The following is a 20634-nucleotide window of genomic DNA, read 5'->3' on the forward strand; positions in this document are numbered from 1 at the left end:
GTGTGTTACAAAGTGATCTATGAAAAACTTTACAACTTGGAAGCTTATTTATTCTTTAACCAATTTACATTCTGATGGAAGTTGAACGAAAATAGAAATTATATTAATACTAAAATAATAGGATAACTGAGCTGATTAAAATAGAACCTTCTCAAAGCTTGCTTCATGCCCTTTCGCCTTTATTACAGACCACAACTATCTTTTGAAGCTAATAAATGAAATACGAGTATTTAAAGAGGAGTTCCACTTTTATGAAGAAAGATGAAGCTCGTAATATCGTTCGTTTTTTATTCTATACAGTAATTGCAGGAAAATAAAATTACATTTATAAAATAGCATAGGCAGATTTAAGGGGTGTTTTCTTCACCTGCGTAGAACGGCGCGAGAAGAAAGTAGTTTTTAGCTTAGGCACATTCAGGTTAACGTACAACAAGAAAATAATTGAATTTTCGAATTAAGCAAAACATAGAAATTGTGAACGCAGTTATTGGTGGATAAAAACAATAGCATAGAAATAGATGATAGCAGTTCTCTCGTTTTGCTCGCACATCGCATGACTTGAAAACTCTTCAACTGTGGAAAGTGAAACCAAAGCATATGTTATAAATATGGATTATTTATAATGCTATTATTTCTTTGAAAGTTATCTCACGTTTTTAGGAATGTTCGTAGAATTTGATGAATTTTTCGGAAAACTTGAAAAAATAAATGACAATTGCTGCTTCGCTTTTTTACGCCATTTCCTTTAACAAAATGCTTCACAGGAATGCTTTGTTTTTGTAAAATGGGAAAAATCTTAAAATATGATTTCATTTTGCACAATGTTTGAAGCATAAATTGTAAATAATCTTGATATATCTTTTTAAATTTTAGACTGTGCATGAATGAAAAGTCAAAATATTTCAGTGATGAGAAAAGAAATCCGTATCTTTCAAATCCAAATCAAAAACATTTCTGATTAAACTGCCGATATATACCTATCACATTGAACCACTCTATGACTGGAAGACAGATTGCAACTGAAACGTTTGATAAATCGGCTTTATACTGGAAAATGTTTATGATAGCTAACATCTCATCTTTCTTGCTGATATTGAAAGTTAAAAAAAAGTACTACGCTTCCCCCTACACATTTGTATAGCTCTATCATCATGAAACTTCAAAGAGATAAAATAAACAATAAAACAAGCTAATCCAATTTTGCTTAAAAAGTAATTGAATTTTCTCGTCAGAATGAAAGATGTTTCTAATTTTGAAGATACTTTTAAGAAAGAAATGCTGTTATTTTACGTCTTCGAAAATAATAGTTTGGGCGACCTTTAGCAGATTTTTATTACTATAATTAGTTGGCACACTAGTTCACTTAGTTCATTCTCGAAAATCTATTGAGTCACACCTTAAACTGAAGTATGTTTTAATCTACAAATTACTCATAAATTAATAATAAATATCATCAAATACTAATTTAGTCTTTATGAAATTTTTTCTAGCTATAAACTAAACTTCAAGATATTTAAAAACGGTTTAGGATCGGAATAAGACAAAACACTATTGCCAAGAAATGGGTGTAAACTTCTAGGAAAGTTTTGCATTTGTCTTAAATTCAATTTAAAATTATTATGCATTTATTTATATACATCATATAAAATATGACCGAAGTGAATCGCAAAGTTGTGACTTGAATAAAGTTCAGTATATTGCTTTAAAATTTAGTTAATATATATTGTTCTTTTTTCCCTGAGATACTTTTAACGGATTGTTGATTTGCATTAAGTTTATTTTAAGGACTAGAGAGAATGTAACGGGTTTGTTAGGAAACTGAACTCTATAAGATCTGGAGTTCTAATATCTAAAACATAAGTTCCCCAAAATTTTCTCCCAAAATTCCCCAAGTTTTCTCAAGGACGAACGCAAAAAAATTCTCAATTAATCAAAAGCAACAAGACCCACCAGAGGCCAAGCGGTAAAGTCGCTGAACACTGGTAGTTCGGTCCGAGGTTCGAATCCCGCGAACGGGCTGGCTGCATGGGCGTTTTCGTGGTTTTCCCCATGTGCAACGTGTATACGAGCCAGTTTCCCTTAGAACGTCCTTCACGAAGGCAATCCCTCCCCTTAGGCAGGTAGCCCTAGTGTGCTTTGCCATAATTAAATACACCAACACCAATCAAAAGCAACTTTTGTAACGGACCGTGGTATGATTGCGTATTACACTGCTAAGAGATGCGATGTTAAATGGAAGACAACAGAAGACATGTTTTCGTTTATCGGAAGTTGGACAACAGTTCGATTATATATTGCGTCAAAGACTTCAGATCTTAAGAAACGTGTCTAAGAGAGACACTTTTGATACAGACTGCCACATATTCTCTTCATAGCATGAAGAAAATCACAAAATCCTCATGTAGCAGTCCGTCCAGCGGCTGGAATCGAATCGTGAGTGAACTACTCGTCTTTAGTGATCTGACTTAACTAATGGCGGGTGAATTAGCATCTTTGTTAATGAAAGTGTATTTGATAAAGATGTGAAACTACCATTGTTATCAAAATTAAGGGAATATCAGCACATCCCTGTCTTCCTCCACTTTTGAGCGGTTTCGTCAATTGTAGATCTTAGAATTTATTTTTAAAAATTAATTTCAACCAAAATTTAAGGCAAATCTGTTTCAGTCAATAGAAAAGCAAAACAGTTACCTTTTAGATGAAGAAGGTTCAAGCTTTTTCTTCATTACCTGTGATGAAAATAAATAACTTAGTGCAGGCGTAAAGCATTTAGCCCTCTTAAGATTAAATTAATTCTAATATATCTGCTCTTTACAGAAACAGATATATTAATGTATACATTATATAAACGCATATATTCGTGTATATTAGCTCCATGTATAATAATACTTTTTTAATATCTCCCTATTATTTTAATGCTAAATTTTCTAAACTTGCGGATACCAACATTAGACTAGAAAATTATGTGTATATCAATTTATAATGAATATCAATACCACACATTTAATGCTTCAGTTATTTTGGTTTGGAACACTTTTTTAACATTACAATGAAAGACTTTCTTTCAGTATATGACATGAATTAACATTTTTTAATTAATCGGATATATATTAATCAATTAAGTTTAGACTAGTATTAAACTACATTTGGATATAATTCAAGAATTTTAACGTTGATATTTCAGCAACACTTCCTAATTCCCCAAATCCACGAAAACATATTCGAACTACTAAAACTAACTTTCTTATCTTAATAAGAAGGGCACAGTAAACATAATTAAGAAACGGCAATAAACTTTGAATTACAAAAACATGATAAAATTACAAACTTCAATATACTCTTTAAATTACAAGATGATATAGTATAACTAGTCTACAACAGAACATATGAGTGAAGCATAACACTCATTTCCACTCCAGGATATAATAATTCGCGTATATCTACATGAGAGATAGTTGTGAGGAGGTACTCGTAATTCACTCATAACAGGAATATTACAATTACAGTTCCAGTTCTAGATGTTAAGAGATAAACTATCTTAACGCTAGAGTTAACGTCTAGCTTCCAATATCTTTATCACTATAATTAATACTACCTGCTCAGACACAGTTAAATGTGTGAACGAAGTGACAATGAAACAAAATTAATAACATGAACAATGGTAAAACTTAATACATTAAGTAGATTCATTAAAGGATATAATTACAATGACGTATTTTAAACGAAATTAATATAGCACTCCATTTGTTAACTAAGGAACTAAAAGACAGAATTACAAGAAAGATTTTCAAGTAAGCTTTCGTTTTGTTTGCTTTTGCGAAATTTGAAAAACGGAAAGGCTACAGAAAAACAAACAAAGAAAAACTAATTAACAATTTAATATTTTTTTCATTGCTTACTCTTTCCCGTATTTTCTATTAAAAGTGTGCAAGAAGTGGCATTACTGATAGATCACTACAGTTAGTAAATCTGACGATAAACTCACATATCCATCAAGAATTGTTTTTTTAATTAGCTTGTAGGGTTTATATTTATTTTAACTAACATTTACTTTAAGCTATCTTTCCTGTCAAGCCTTTACTTTCCCCTAGAATTGCCAATGCCAGAGTATGTAAATTGTAGTAAAACGCGCAGTATATTCAAATTTTAGCAGAAGTAAATTGAGTTTAAATAGAAGGGAAACGAGATTGTACGTGTGCTTCTTGAATCGCGAGCGTGAAGGTTGCTAGGTAGAAATTTAAGAACGCGCGTTTCGGCCTGTGTGCCTATTTCGGCAGTTCGCTGAATATTTCAACTGCTTAGTCAGTAAGCTCGCTGAATCTCAGCTGTATCTTAGAACGCGGTTACGTTAGTTACGATTTCAGAGCCTCGTAGGTAGTGATCTCGTTATTTATTCATCCGTCATTTATTTTTAGTTTCACATTACTGTTTTGTTAAACCGCCGGGTCGGCGTAGTTTGTGAGCGTCAAGTGAACGCAGCTGATATTTCTAAAGTGGAATAAAAAGGGATTTAAACCCTTCTTACGAGTTTGTGTAATTTACAGTTCATAGCAGTCACTACCATAGTTGCTGACAAGTTGGGGCCACGCAACACTACACTGGCGCCCGAGCATCTTGCGAAATTAGATGGCCGAAAACTGGATGGAAGCTCATGTACAACTCCAACAGCAAGAAATGGCAAACCAGTTAGAAGGATTTGGATACCTGGTCCAAACGATGAGAGCATCTATCAAGCCAAACATCAATTTCGACGGAAAACATTCGTGGCGATATTCTTAGAAAACCTCCAAAATCACTTCCAGTTATACCCTGTGCCTGAAAGACAAAAAGTTGCCATTGGCACGTCTGCACTAAGAGGACAGGCCTCACTATGGTGGAAGAGTATAGGGAAATTTTTATTAGGAGAATCTGGAGGCCAAACATATACCTTTGAAAATTTTAAAATATCATTATTAAAGGCATAGTGAAAGACCGAGCAAAGCTAGAAGCCGAACTGTATAGTTTTTATCAACGTAATATGGAAGATATGAAGGACTTTATTCTGCGAAAAGTTAAGCTGACAGACATGCTGTATCGAAAGAAACCCGACACGGAGATAACTGAAATCCTTTTACCAAGATTGCTACCTGCTGTCCAAGATTATTTCGAAATCCGAAATCCAAGCACCTTGCAGGAACTCTTCGAGTTGGCGGTCAAGTTCCAAAACCGAAGAATAGCGGAAAAATCTAGAGGGGCATCGTATTCTCAAGGTCCCCGAAGGCAATTCTCAAATCAACAGACCGGAAACACAAATCGCTCTTATGGGGAAAGAGCTATCAAGTCGACTCTTTGAAGCTAGAAGGTCAAGGCGCAAAAAAGGAAATTTGAAAAAACCGTCCGCGTACCCAAAAGACTGAAGTTGAAAAGAAAGCTTTAAACGATTAGAGGGGCCTGTAAAAGCGAGGGTCCAGACCCCTAAAGTTTCGAAAAAACCCTCAAGAAGATACTTAAACACGATCGTGGTAAAGAATTCCCAATTACCAATTATACAAGTCCTGGTTGGCGATGTACCAGTAGAAGCTCTCATTGATACAGGGGCAGAAGGTAATTTTATGAGTGAGAAATTTTTCAATAAGAATTTTAATAGATTACGGTTATTTAAAAATAAAAACACAGAAATTATAGCGGCCCAAGTAAAAATCTGTCAATGTATCGGGAAATTATCGTTAAAAATACAGATAAAAGATGAGAGCCTTAAAGTATTAATTTTTGTGGTGAAAAGTTTGAAGAATCCAGTCATCTTAGGCAAGGAGTTTTTAAAGGCCGCGAAAGCCAAGCTAAATTTTCAGGAGAATTCGATTATGCTGAAAATGAATGGAAGGGTGGTGGAGCCAGTGAAAAAACCGCAGGTAGACCTTACCATTTGAGTGTCCATGAAAGCCAAGCCATCCAGTAAGTGGTGAGTACTTTTTCAAACTTGTTTTCAGAACGGCCTGGTAACTGTCAAATCGTAACACATAATATACAACTAACTGCCGATAAACCCTGTAGGACTAAACCCTATCGGTATGATAAACAGAAAGAGCAAATTATCGAAGAACACATTCAGGAAATGCTGCACAACCAGATAATAATGCCCATAAATAGTGAGTACGCGAGTCCAGTCATACTATGTAGGAAAAAGAACGATTTCCCTCCTTCGGATAAAACGGCTTGGAGGTTTGCTATCGATTACAGAAAGCTTAATAGTATTACTAAGTTCCCGGTTTAACCTTTGCCGGCTAATAGAGGAAATTATTAGAAAGATTAAGTCTACGAGATACATGCCTACGTTGGACTTAATGTCAAATAGCTATGAGACCTGAAGATAGACATAAAACCGCGTTTATCACAAAATCGGGCACTTATGCATTTTTACGCATGCCCTTTGGGTTGTCTGGAGCCCCATCAACATTCCAGAGAGCTATGGAAATTGTTCTAAAGCTTGTCCTAAGAAAATTGACTTTAATCTATCTAGATGATATAATTATAACGAGTAGTACGTTGGAGCAACACATTAAAGACTTGGAAGAGGTTTTTAAATTATTAAAAGAGGCCGGTCTTACAATTAACGCATGAAAATGCAAGTTCGCGACTAAAGAACGTAAATATCTGGGTTATAAAATTTCGCAAAAGGGTATAGAAACGCAGGATTCAAAAATAAAAGCCATCAAGAACTTCCCACCTCCCATTACCGCCAAGAAACTTTCTTCTTTCCTTGGGTTATGTTCTTATTATCGGTCGTTCATAAAAGATTTCGCGAATATTGTTGAACCGTTGTTAGTAATTAAAAGAAAAAAAATAAGTTTACGTGGACAGCAGAAGCAAATACAGCATTTGAATGGTTAAAAGAAGCACTCACCAATACCCCTGTTTTGAAATTCCCGGAAGGGGACGAAAACCTGGAAATTGCAGCAGATGCGTCGGACTATGCCGTAGGTGCGGTTTTAATGCAGAATGGCCATCCTTTGGCATTTTTTAGTAAAACTTTAAATTCTACGCAAAAGAATTATACAGCTACAGAGAGAGAAACATTAGCCGTATACAGAAATTTCGAGTTTATTTCGGCAAAGCGCAGTAACAGTCTTTTCGGATCATGCGGCTGTTGGTAGACTTTACTCGGGGAAAACCCTAACGCCCAGGTTAATAAGATGGGCTTAAAAACTTCAAGAATATAATCTAATAATTCAATATAAACCAGGGAAAGAAAATAATGTAGCTGACGCACTATCCCGAATAAAACTGGACGATGAAAGGAATGAACTCAAATGCGCTGTGTTGACTTCTAAAATTTTAGATTCTAGAGAAACAATTATTGCTGAATTGAAAGCTGATCCTGAATTTGAAAGTATTTATGCTTATTTGAAAGACCCCGAAATCTTTGAACATACAGATGTCGCCGCAATAAGAAGTAGAGCAGAAAACTATGAAATAATAGATAATTTATTGTTTTATACGAAATCAACAAACGAAAATTTTGAGTATAGACCAGTCAACCCAGCCTCTCTTCGATTGAGCATTTTGAAGGAATTACACGACGCGCCAACATCGGGTTATTTAGGGGTCAGAAAGCCTATAAAAAGGGTACGCGAGGCGGTATATTTCCCGCAATTATACAAAATAGTAACTGCGTAAAAATTATACAAAATAGTAACTGTCTGGTCCGGCAATCAATGTCAGTTAATAAATTATATTAATTACAGCCCAACCGGGTACTTAAATAACATTCGCGCTACATTTCTGAATGAAATTTTAGGCATAGATCTTCTTGGTTCTTTTCCCCAGAGTGAGTTAAATAAAAATCGTTTTCTTTTAGTAATTGTAGATCATTTTTCAAAGTGGGCAGAAATTGTTGCACTTAAACGCGCGTTAGCCAAAGCAGTTGCAGATGCATTCTTACACAGATACATTTTAAAATACGGTGCACCGATAAAAGTCATTAGTGATAACGGTAAACAATTCGTTAGCCAAATTTTTGAAAACATTTGCTCTGGACTTGGAATACGCCATATCAAAATGGTTCCGTATAGACCACAGGCAAACATCGCAGAAAGAGTTAATAAAAATATTGTAAAAATAATTAAGCTATGTTAGCACACATCACAAGCGCTGGGATGGCTACATAAATGAGTTAGCTTCGACCACTACATATTTGAATGCAGCCTTACATCCAACTTACACCTACCACTCCCAGCCACAAATATAGAATCATATAAACGATTCATCATTAAGCACCCACCAGCGGTCAAAAAGATCTGCCAAATAATTAGGCAGGTCAACGACCTAGGGCAAGATATCTGCCAACCAAACTAGCGTCAATTAAGGCGTCTCATAAAGCAACCACAGTCAGCTTTCACCAAATCATCAACAGAATTCTGACAGTCTCTTATACTGACAATCAGCTGAATGCAACTTACAATATGTTTAAATTATGTGCTGCGCTTATAACATAACTGCACTGCAACATAACTGCAGACATAGCTGCTTACTGCGTACAGTACTCACTTACGGCGTATAGAGCAAACTACTGACTATGAACAGACTGCTACCTGCATTGTGTCTCTGTAGTAGTTACAACGACTGAAATATCTATAGAAGTATTTCCTGGAATAACCACAGTTATTACAACAACTGCAAGTTATATATCAGTGTATAAGGTACTGTGCGCAGAGTAATTGGAACGCCCTGACAAATCGTGTACAGAACTCATCAACAGCGTACAGAGCTCAACACTGACTAATCACAGATTACTACTTGCATGTCCATGCTAGTCCATGCTTAACTGAACAGTGTAAAACAAATGTGTATCCGACTTTGCATTGTGTAACCATTCTGTAAGCATTGTGTATATAACAAGCATCATGTATCTATTACAATACTAATATGCACTGTGTATTCTACAACATAGTGTTTCTCCTACAGTCATTGCCAGTACTGTATTACACAAACGCGTTATACAAACTATCTGCAATAAATATGCACCTCATTCTGCACTGAATTTGTCAAATTCTGCACAGTATCTGCTGTATATAAAGCATATAATTACTATGCAACTATCTACATTGCGTGTGCACTACCTGCAATACCTTACAACCTGTTGTGTATCTGACTTTGCACTGTGCATTTGTTCTGTGAGCAATGTGTATATAAAAAGTACTGTGTACCTACTTTAATCCAATAAACACTGTGCATCTAATATAATATAAAATAAGCTCAGCGCATTCTATAACATAGTGTCTCCACTACAGTTATTGCCTGCACATCATATCTGTATTACTCAAACTATCTGTATTATATCTGCAAGAAATAGACAGAAACTTTACTATGATCGAAACAGCCGTGAAGCAGATTTTAGAGTAGGCGATAAAGTGTTAAAGCGGAAATTTTCTTTATCAAGTGCTCCAGATAATTTCACTGCAAAATTGGCTCCAAAGTTTGAAGGCCCCTATGTAATACAAGAAATCAAGGGACTACCTTAAGAACGAGAGAGGGGAAACTTGTAAAGCAAGTCCCGACCAGGGGAAAAAATATTATAATCAAAATGATTTTGAAATCCTCAAACGTTTCTTGCAGGATTCAAGCGCAAAAGAAGTGGAAATTCCAGAATTAACGTCACCCGCTCCACCACCCAAGAAGCAGAGAACAGAAGAGGAACCTAGCCCTTCTGCAAGTCATTCTAGGGTCTCGAAAAGAAGGAAGGAAAATGGTCACACTCCAGCATTCAAGAAGTGCAGGAAATCAACGCCGCCTCGTAAAGAATCTTTGGTAAACAGGAAAAGATCAGTTACAACTTCCCACAGTAGAAAATCTGCGTTGAGGAAACCACTTCCAAGGCCAGATAGTCAGGAGCAAACAAGGCCGCCGTGCACGAGAAGAAAAACACAGCAAGAGGAAAGAAAAGATTGGCACCAGCAGAAAAAATTCAAGCAAGAATCCAGACCGGAAGCCGCCAAGACCAGCCGTCCAGGGGCCAAACGGAAAAGACAGGAACCCGAAGACTACCACCCCAAGAGGCCGGCGTACAGAGGGCGAAAAAGGAACGTCACCATAGAGGAAACTCGAAGAAACCAAAAGCGGAGATTAACTTCCATGAACTCGGTAACTTGGGGTCAATTTTGCCAGAAGAGGATGTCGGAGTTCCAAGCATCGAAAACTCAAAGATAAGTTAGAATCTTCTATAATTTTTTTCTTTTTTTCTGAAATGTTATGCGTAAATACGAAGTTCTATGTGTGGACAGAAGTCAATTTGTCTCGGTTGAGACTTAGTTTGTTTTACTTTATTTAGCTAAGGCAAAAGCATTATTTTCTTTAAGTGTAAAATCTAAGAGCAAGCAGTTCGAGTTGGTCGAATGACTGGTTCTGTTATGTTAAAGCCAAAATTTGGCCGAAAGTAAAATAACTTCGTATTCTTGTATTAATGTAAAATTTAGTTTCAGTGCCGCCAGCTTGGCGAAGAAAACGTGAAGTAAATTTTTATTTTCTCTTATTCATTTTATGGTAAATTGTAAAAATCATATATATTAGAATTTTGTAAATATAGCTAAATACTTGAAAGTTACGTAAAAGTAGAATTTAGTCTAGAAGCATAAAATTTAGATGCTAAAAGTAAAATGCTCAAAAGAAAAGAGTTCAAATTTAAGTATTAAACAGTAGATAAAATCATGATTTAGAGCGAAAGCCTGCATGTCTAAAGATGAATGAGGGGGAAATTAGAATGAATGTGTTTTGTAGGGTTCTCCACCTACACTTGAATTTTAAAAATGTTAAACATAGCTCATCGAGTTTCAGTATGTTGGATTAAGGTGTGTCAGAATTTGGTCGTTTGAATTCTAAGAAATCGTTGTGGTTAGGGGAAGTGTTGTAATACTAAAATACGAAGATTCCCGTTTGACACCACACATGGGGAGAACCAGGGTAAAGTTAAGTTCATGTTTGAATATTTGAATGAATGTGAATGTAAGCAGTTAATTAAGGAAAAGAAAAGGATCGAAAACGAAAACTTTATCGAGTGTTAAGAAAGTGTAAATCATAATGTATTTAGAATATACTGATACTTATTCCTTCCAGATGCTGGAAGGAAGAGAAAAAGATTGATTGATGAAGACCAAATACCAGAAAGGATTCTGTAAGAAGATATGGTGTTTTAATCATCTACAGAAACCATTGTAATTGTTTTAGACAAAAGTTTGTTTTTGTAAACGAGGCTCTTGAGTTTTAGGTCAGAATATGGAAACTTTACCACAGGTCGTTTCTAGGACCTGCTTCCAAGTTTACCAAATTCTGGCAGCGGCAAATGTAGGGTTTATATTTATTTTAACTAACATTTATTTTAAGCTATCTTTCCTGTCAAGCCTTTACTTTTCCCCTAGAATTGCCTATGCCAGAGTATGTAAATTGTAGTAGAACGCGCAGTATATTCAAATTTTAGCAGAAGTAAATTGAGTTTAAATAGAAGGGAAACGAGATTGCACGTGTGCTTCTTGAATCGCGAGCGTGAAGGTTGCTAGGTAGAAATTTAAGAACGCGCGTTTCGGCCTGTGTGCCTATTTCGGCAGCTCGCTGAATATTTCAACTGCTTAATCAGTAAGCTCGCTGAATCTCAGCTGTATCTTAGAACGCGGTTAAGTTAGTTACGATTTCAGAGCCTCGTAGGTAGTGATCTCGTTATTTATTCATCCGTCATTTATTTTTAGTTTCACATTACTGTTTTGTTAAACCGCCGGGTCGGCGTAGTTAAAAGGGTAAAACTCCTTTCTAGCCCAAAGGGGTGTTAGCCCAGAAGTTCAATTATTCTCGAAATAGCATTTTGCGTCGATTTACCAAAAGCGTTAAAGCGCTTTTGAGATTGTTTCCACCAAATATTATTTTAAAATCTAATACGCAATAAAATATATTGCTATGTATTATATTTAAAGAAATTAATGAAGAATCTGAATGAATGTATGTCTGTTTCTCGCACTGTGGATAAACAACATTACCTAGAACCATCAAAACCGAATAACGTAGTCCTCCACCAGAATATGGACACCTTCAAGTCCGAATTTTGTTTCATATTTTAATGTCAGCGTCAAGTGAACGCAGCTGTTATTTCTAAAGTGGAATAAAAAGGGATTTAAACCCTTCTTACGAGTTTGTGTAATTTACAGTTCATAGCAGTCACTACCATAGTTGCTGACAAGTTGGGGCCACGCAACACTACAAGCTAAACATATCTAGAATAACAGATGACGCAGATATCAGACTGAATTGAACATTAGATTGACTCGAATGTCAGATGATTTTAATAATAAGATAATCTTGTATTTTGGGAGTTATTTTAGATAAGGAAGGACATGTACATAAGACAATAAACAAAACCTTTTATTCATTTCTTGATTAAAGTAACTATAGGGGTCACACTCGTTTAGCTGAACTCATTGTAAGGCCGAAGACGAGGGAAAAATATACGTCACGCCGGTCTCTAGCCGACAGGAGGAGGGCCTTTTCAAGAACATCAGCAAAACCGAAGGAACTTTCAATTCAAATGGGTGTACACCGAGCTTAACAAAAGCGAAGGGATATTAGCTAAGAATCCGGTTCATAAGGCCAGAGCCGAAGTTACCTGTATAAAGATCTAAACGAATATAATAAACAATACCCAAGGGAAGCATTGTGCGGGACATTTCTGCGTTTCAATGCAGTGTTCCACTTCAGGATATGATCAGCATTCTAAAAGTATTCCCGGATTTTTATGATATAACTTAAATTTTGTTATTTACGCTTCACGAAAATATTTTTGTGGGATGATAAATGTATTCGAGAAATCATGCATTTCTGGGTACTTATTTTAAAACTCGCTACATCATAAAATAGCTATTTTGTAAGATAATTTATGAATATCTATTCCAGCTGTGTTTCGCACCTGTACAATGAAATTAAACCGAGAATTTTTAAATTAGATCACATTTTGAAAATATTACAAATTGTATACATGTAAAGAAAAAATCAACTTCTAATAATATATATTTTGACGACAACAATTCTTCAACGATATATAACATTTAGAAATGTCTGAAATACCTGCAGAACTGAGCCGAGTATGAAAATGAAATTAAACGAAATGCAGCAAGATTTTTCCCGAAACCTTTTGAAAGATCAAGCACATTCCTTTTCCAATTATATTAACATTAATAACTAAACTCTGCTTTCTGTGAGGTGCAACAAGATAGCGTACATTTCGATAACAAATGCAATTAAATCGCTTTTGGCAGCCAGCTCTAAAATTGCCATTTTCTCAAACGTACATTTCGAGAGCTGTTTCAAGAAAATTTGGGCTAACGCCCCTTTGAGCTAAAAATAATCAAAAACACCAAATATTTAGAATTTCCGACAGACAGTCTCGCGCGCTGGAGATAAAAGTGTTTTATTCCGTACAGTGTTGCCACAGCTCGCTTTGAAATCGTTGAGATTTTTAATAAAAAATTCGTTAAAGTTTTACAAAATATGAAACAGATAACAAAATATGAAACAAAATTCGGACTTGAAGGTGTCCATATTCTGGTGGAGGACTACGTTATTCGGTTTTGATGGTTCTAGGTAATGTTGTTTATCCACAGTGCGAGAAACAGACATACATTCATTCAGATTCTTCATTAATTTCTTTAAATATAATACATAGCAATATATTTTATTGCGTATTAGATTTTAAAATAATATTTGGTGGAAACAATCTCAAAAGCGCTTTAACGCTTTTGGTAAATCGACGCAAAATGCTATTTCGAGAATAATTGAACTTCTGGGCTAACACCCCTTTGGGCTAGAAAGGAGTTTTACCCTTTTAATCAAAGAAATTGTCTTACATTCGATGATTTGTTAAAATATTTCTACAGGAATTAATAAGTAACGGTATCTTCTAAATGTTCCATAATCTTCAGGAAAACTGTGTTATGTTTTTACTAACATAAAACTAAAGAGATAAATGACAAATTATCTTAGTATATTATAAGGTATTTTCGCCCCCCTTCCAGCATGCCTTAATGGTGTAACAATAGCACACTCGGGGCGTATTCTAGAAGTCTAGGTTCTAGTCCCGGCGAGAGCACTGCCCACTTTTCCTGTACTCCTGTTTCAAAATAACCTATTAGCTCTACAATATTTTTAAGTTTCGGCTATGTAAGAATGTTTAATGAAAACAGTACCCTTTCACACTTCGTTGAGAGTGGTGATCGGTAGAAAGAGCAAGAGGCAGTTCTCACGATTAGGTATCAAAGTAATGACAGTTGTATTCTAAATAACCTCATTTAGTAAGCCAAATGCATTGTATATAAATCAAGTAAAGCATTGCAGTATTTAGGAACTCTTTAATTATTCGACTTTCGGTAACCGAACGCTTTCCATAATACAAACGCAAAGTGAAAATAAAAATAGATTTCAAAATGAACATTAATTAATTTTTTAAAGCGAATTTTTAATACTCAGGTTTTTCTCTCCAGTCAGTTCTAGTCGTCGAAAGTTGAACTTCTACGGGAAGATGCCGAGTTTCAGAATTATTTGCATATAGAACCGCATTCTACACAGACTTCGAAAATGCATTCAAGCAAAGACGTTTTACTGCACTAACTTCACAGTGAATTAATTTAAAAAATATGAATAAAATACATTATTAAAAGAAGTTAAACCAAAATATTTCTTAAATTATTGTGGCGGATTCTTTGTTATTTCTTTATTATTTTAAATTTCCAGTATGTGAAGGCAGCAATAAACTGTGAAGATAGCAATCCGAAGAAGAGAAATCTTAACTGCAAATTGCCAATCCTATTCAGATATTGATTAAATCTTAGAGGAAGATGGTTTCTTGGTGATAGATCACTAGCAAAATTATAATATTCTTGTCTTTCAGGATTCACTTTATATAGACAAATATAACACTTAACAAGAACACAGTATACGTAATGAAACTTTCAAATACAATTACATGTAATGTGAACATTTTAGTACCTATATAATATCTAATTTTCTTAAAAAAACGGATTAACTGTTATTTACGGGTAGAAAAGTAAAAATTGTGACTCATTTGAGTTTTTGTTTCGTAAAAGTAAACTAATAGACAATCATAAACACGAATTTCTGATGCTGCATTCAGAGTTGCAGAAACATTTTCGATGAAAATTTTGGAGATGTCACACATAATACAGTAAGTACACAAATGTTTTCAGGGCAGCTCATATATATTTTCAGAAAAAGTAAAATCCTTAAATACTATCCTATTCTAAGAGTAGAGCAACACTTTGGTTCATATGAAAGAAGTCATTATAATTTAAGACGGCACTGCATTGCTGAACGTGTTTTACAGATCAAAAATTACTTGTGAACAAAACCGTGTCTCAAGTATACGCATTCTGTAAAAGAAGGTGTCTCATACGAATTCCTAGAAAAGAATAATTAGAAAACTTAACTGATTAGCATTCGAATGAATACTCTACTTAATGACTATCTTACTTGCGGAGTGACGATTAATATAACATCGATGCCTGCACTGTACACCAGCATTCTACTTTTTGAGTCGCCACTGTTACTATTATTTATCACAGCAGCTTTATCATAAAATAACAGGACGTTATTACAAAATAACAAAACACATAAATTCAAACACAGTATCAAAATTATACTTGAGCAAACTCGAAATGCTAGTTGGTGTTACAGTTATGCTTATTTCATTAAATAGCTGTTTCACATTCTGAGAAACATTAGGATGAGTTCAAAGAGCATCGTTATTACAAAAAATTTCGGTTTGCGATAAATACTCCGTTTATTTCGAATATGTTGCTATTGTATGAAGTTTTGGAAAAATATTAAAAACACTCTAACTTCAGGAACATGTAAATCGATGCCATACAATTAAAAACAGATGTTTTAGATTCAGTGTATTTTATTAACTTAGGATTTCTTTTCGAAAGCTAAAGAAATGTCAATAATAGACTTAGCTCAACATTCCTTTTAAGTGAAAAATTTTAAGTTAATCCGATCACCTGTGATCATAAAGAAGAAATTTCTCATTAAGTTATTACGCATCAAAGAATGGCATTTGTATTCCCCCAAAAATATCTTAATATTATAGTCTAAAAGATTTTTTTAATTATTAAACTATGATTTAACAGGAGAATTTTTTTGGAAATAATTCATTTCATGGTGTGTAATCTAATGCTCATATTGAGAATATATTGAACATGCAAATGTTCAGGGTAAACTGTCATTTAAGGAAAAGGGCAACTGAAAAATTCTTAAGGAGCGACGAGGCAAGTTAGTCTGGGAATTATACATAACTTCGGAACAAGAAATATCAAGTAAATGAAGATCATCATTCACTTGATAATCAAGAAATGGATAACGGTTCTTTCCAAATTCACAGTAAAAAGCTCGAGAAATATGTGACAGCAAATTGAAAACTTTTTATTAAATGAAATGAAGAACTTACCACTACAAACTGAAGTGAAATACTTTCTACAGTTCAATTTTTTTTTCCTGGTGCGACTGTCAGTGATCCAAAAGTCAAACGTAACTCTAATGAATGCTGAGAGCCCTCCAGAAGTTTTACTGCTACAGAAAGCTTTCTCTTGGAGTCTCTTTGTTAAGTTAGGAGGAGCGGATGGGATAGGGAGGAAGCGGCGCACCCAGGCCCGAATCTCTGGGATGAAGAGGAGCAAGAGAATTTCAAAGCCCCTTCCGCGCGGGGGTGGACGCTCAACGAAGAATACCCCAACTATATTCTACATGCAACAGACACATTTCAGCCGCGCTGTTGCTTCTCCCTTCCTACCCCCTATCGGCCAATCGGAGATCGACATTAGCGTGACGTCATCACCTGTGGCACGCGCAAGTCGTTCTCGGTGGTGGCGAGGGATCTGGCTCTTCCCCCTCCCTTGATGCCACTAGTTGTTCACTTGTTGCGGGGGTTTTCAGAAATGAGGTGGGAATTTTTCTCACTGAGGTTGTGCCTTTTTCTCGACAACGATTCAGGACATGAGCATAAGTGAAATGCTACAGCAGCTCAAATTAATTAATTAATATATAGTAAGAAATAAAAAAAGGCGAGGCTAACTATTATCCGAATAAAGAAATATGAATCATTTAAGAGTAAACAAGAATTCTGTTTTTTTTTTTTTTTTTTTTTTTTTTTTTGAAAGATTTTATTGAAACTTCCGATTAATAAATGAAGTTCTTGATTATATACATCAGCGGTTTCCATTTTTAGTATACTTGTAAAAACAGTTATTATTTCAAACGGTTAATTTTCATAACGTCTTTCATTGCAACAAATCCTTAACATTAAAAATATGTAACAAATTACTCTTAACCTGGGTATTTTAATTGTTATAGTTTAGACGATCGAAGAAGGTTATCTTAGTTATGATTATAACATATTAATATATAAGTATCACTTTAATTTTTATAATTGTTAAAACTCGTATCGTCACTGGAGGAATTCAAAAGAATTAATGAGCCATACTGGTTTTACTTTTAGCGTTATATTTTATTTTTGCATAAGTTAGCTAGCTATCTAATTTAGGAATGACGTTTTACACGTTTTAATTTTTAGGGATATTTCTGAGCCCTGACAATGTAATTATGATTTACATCGAAAATAATTTAAGCTTCCAAAGGTAATATGCGGGGGGGGGGGAACAAAAAGAAGTTCTGGACCTAAATGTTTGCGATTTGATACAGAGATTAAAGAATAAAGTGTATAAAAAGATACTAAACAATTCTAACATTTTAATTGAATTATGAATTTCTCCAAACAATTAGGAAATATAGTTATAGGAAAAAAAATCGTGTTATACACAGTTAATTAATTCCTCTGTTAGAATGCTAGAGATAGGACCAGATTAGTCACCTCAGATAGCACTGTGGTCAGCAGAGCCTGATTACATAACCTTTGGGATCCGGATTCGAATATCGAACAAGGCGCAGATGTTTTTGCGATTCTAGTACCTTTGTGAAATAAGATTACCTAAAATCTGTCAAAAAGAATGTTCTCCACAGAATTTAGTAGAAAAAGAACAGAAGTTCAAGAATCGTTTCTTTCTAATTTCTTTCTCCACAGTTGTGTATGTAATTATCCCATTCTGATTTTATTGACTTTATTTATATAGCGTATTGAACTAATTCTAGTTTTACTCAGTACATTTGTATTTAATTGCGTCATTCTAATCCTATCGTATGTAATAACCCCAATTTAATTTTGTTCGACCTATATGATACATGCATGCATGTAATATAATTTTTCATCATACATTTACCGCAGTTGTACATAATATCTCTTTTCGTTGGCTTCTAGTAAGAAATCTTTTTTGTAACCTTTATGCTAAGCTAAGCTACAAAAATGTTTTAAGTTAATGCTATTCTGTCTTTGCAAATTTCTTTTGCATAAACTCTTGTGCCCCGAAAATACACAGAACTCAGTTATCAAGAAAAACAGGTTAGTAAGCAGGTAAAAAACGTCAGGCTAATACCAAGCGACATTGATCTGGAAATGTCTGATTTCTGTCGTAGCAGTTAAACGTAGTTTATGTAGCAAAGCTTCTGTTCGTTGGAGTTCAACTGATTTAACGAAGATCATCAGGTGGCAAGTGTTAATTTCAATTCGATAATTCCGACAACAGGTGATTTGCTGGTAATCTTAGAGATTCTCATGTAGATAGCATGGTCAAATTCCATTTCATTCAAACTTATCATGGATTTATAGTTATTTTCCAAGAATTTTCGTTAAACATTAACTTAAGTTAAATAAAAGCCCTAATTGAATAAAAGTTATATTTTAAATTCTGCACTTGGGTTCGTTAATGCTTATTTGTGCACATAGTAAATAAGTAACTGAGAAAAGGTTAACTCGTGCAGTTTGAAACTAAAGCTTTGTTCAAGCAGGATATAGCTAGATAGAATGGCTTTATTTTCTTTCACAATTTTTTTTAATATGAAGACCATAATTACAAATCAGATCTGATTCCAAATGAAACACAGTTTTGTCTATGTTCTGTAAAAATAAAAATGAATTACAATAAAACACTTCGAATTCAGAAATTTCATAAGCATAAATATTTATGGATTTTCTTTATGTTATACAAAACATTGCAACATCAAAAGAAAATTATATCAGTGGCTTATGCCAACACTTTGCTAAGTGAACAAATGCACTGACCTGTCACAAATATAGAAAGAAAGGTAAACTTCACAGAGAGGAAAAAACGATAATGAGATTCTTGAGATGTATTAAGATTCCAGTTCTTTTCTTTTTAAATAAGCTCTATGAATAGATACGGAAGGAAGTGATAATACCGACTGAATGGATTGAAGCTAGCTTTACTGTGAGGACCAAAGACTGCTGTGATGAGATAGTCTTCGCCATTCTATTGAATAATCTAAATAATTTTTTACACCGCATTGTAATGCTATGACTCGCTTTAGAATTAAAGTAATTAAATGAAAACTCTATTTTTCAAGTTGTATAAGACTATAAAATGAATTTACGTTTAAATATGCTATTTTTTTTTTTAATGTTAACAATGGCACTTTACAAATTTTAGAACATCATAACCTAAGATGTAAAGCATATCTGTAAACATAGATTTTCATAAAACTATAAATTACGCATCAAAGATGCAACTTCAGAATGTAAGAAGAACTGGCAAATTAAGAGTCTATTACAGCTAAAACAGTGGGAAATTTCCTTCCCTTGATGTTTCCTCTGTTTTCTATTTTAATTGTTCATTAATATTAGCAACTTTTTAAAATAATTAATTCTATAACTTGAAATTTTTCCTAATTTTTATAAAACGCTAAGACATTTTGAATATGCATTTGAATCTATATTGGATACAGGGAATTATTCAGAAACCAATGCAGTGAAATTCATCTTTCAAACAGATATTGCAGTAGATGAAAGCTTTGGTTTTAGTCCTCGGGGTTATGTCAAGCAAATTTATATACAAATCTTGTTAACATGCTTCACATTAATTAATTCTCTCTGCAGCGAAATAACTGGTTTACGTAGTTTTTCTTAATTTTATTTAATTTGTTATGTAAATAAGGCAATTTTATTTTTGCTTCAGCAAATCTTTCCCGAATATTCGCGAATTCCTCTTATAATAATTCCGAATAAACATGAGATTTAATTTGTAAATAAAACATAACTGAATTAAATTCATTTAAATTTGTATCCCAAGTTCCGTAAATTTCTTAAATATTAGACAGGATATAGTATAATTAAACATCTATAACGTTTGTTTGATTAATAATGCTTTATCAGATAGAAACTAAGAAAAATTCATAATTTATAGATTTCTAGTGATATTCATAGGTTTTTTTATGATAATTTATAGTACTAATGATTGCAATTCTTCTTACATTACAAACTTTAATGAGTGCTCTCTCTATATATGTATATAGAGAGAGAGCACTCATTAAAGTTTGTAATGTAAGTCTCGCATGTCATCTCTGTCTCTCTCTCTATATATGTATATATAGAGAGAGACAGAGATGACATGCGAGAGCGCATATTCGCGCGGTCTTGTGTAAGATAAAGAATATGAATTTGCAATAACTCCTTAAGTTTCCTATATAATTTAGTTATATAGTTCC

The 20634-nt window shown here is 34.1% G+C and overlaps 1 protein-coding gene across 17 annotated transcripts in view; it reads right to left on the reverse strand.

Moving 5' to 3' along the window:
• LOC118204330 (uncharacterized) overlaps positions 1 to 20634 on the reverse strand; it is a 1054928-nt gene that overhangs the window by 588438 nt on the left and 445856 nt on the right. For 6 of the 17 annotated variants that reach the window (XM_085815465.1, XM_085815462.1, XM_085815473.1 and 3 more), the window contains one exon: positions 2692 to 2729. The exons of 6 other annotated variants lie outside the window; for them this stretch is intronic. In XM_085815465.1, coding sequence (XP_085671591.1) covers positions 2692 to 2726 — 35 coding nt within the window. In that variant the 5' untranslated portion in view covers positions 2727 to 2729. Of the gene's footprint in view, positions 1 to 2691; positions 2730 to 16471; positions 17574 to 20634 lie in introns of those variants that run through there. 5 more of the 17 variants (XM_085815474.1, XM_085815472.1, XM_085815464.1 and 2 more) reach the window with 4 other exon arrangements.

Source organism: Stegodyphus dumicola, chromosome 4 (assembly GCF_044657685.1).
Source record: "Stegodyphus dumicola isolate Sdum_Otavi_A_Nest chromosome 4, ASM4465768v1".
NCBI classification, from domain to species: Eukaryota; Metazoa; Arthropoda; class Arachnida; order Araneae; family Eresidae; genus Stegodyphus; species Stegodyphus dumicola.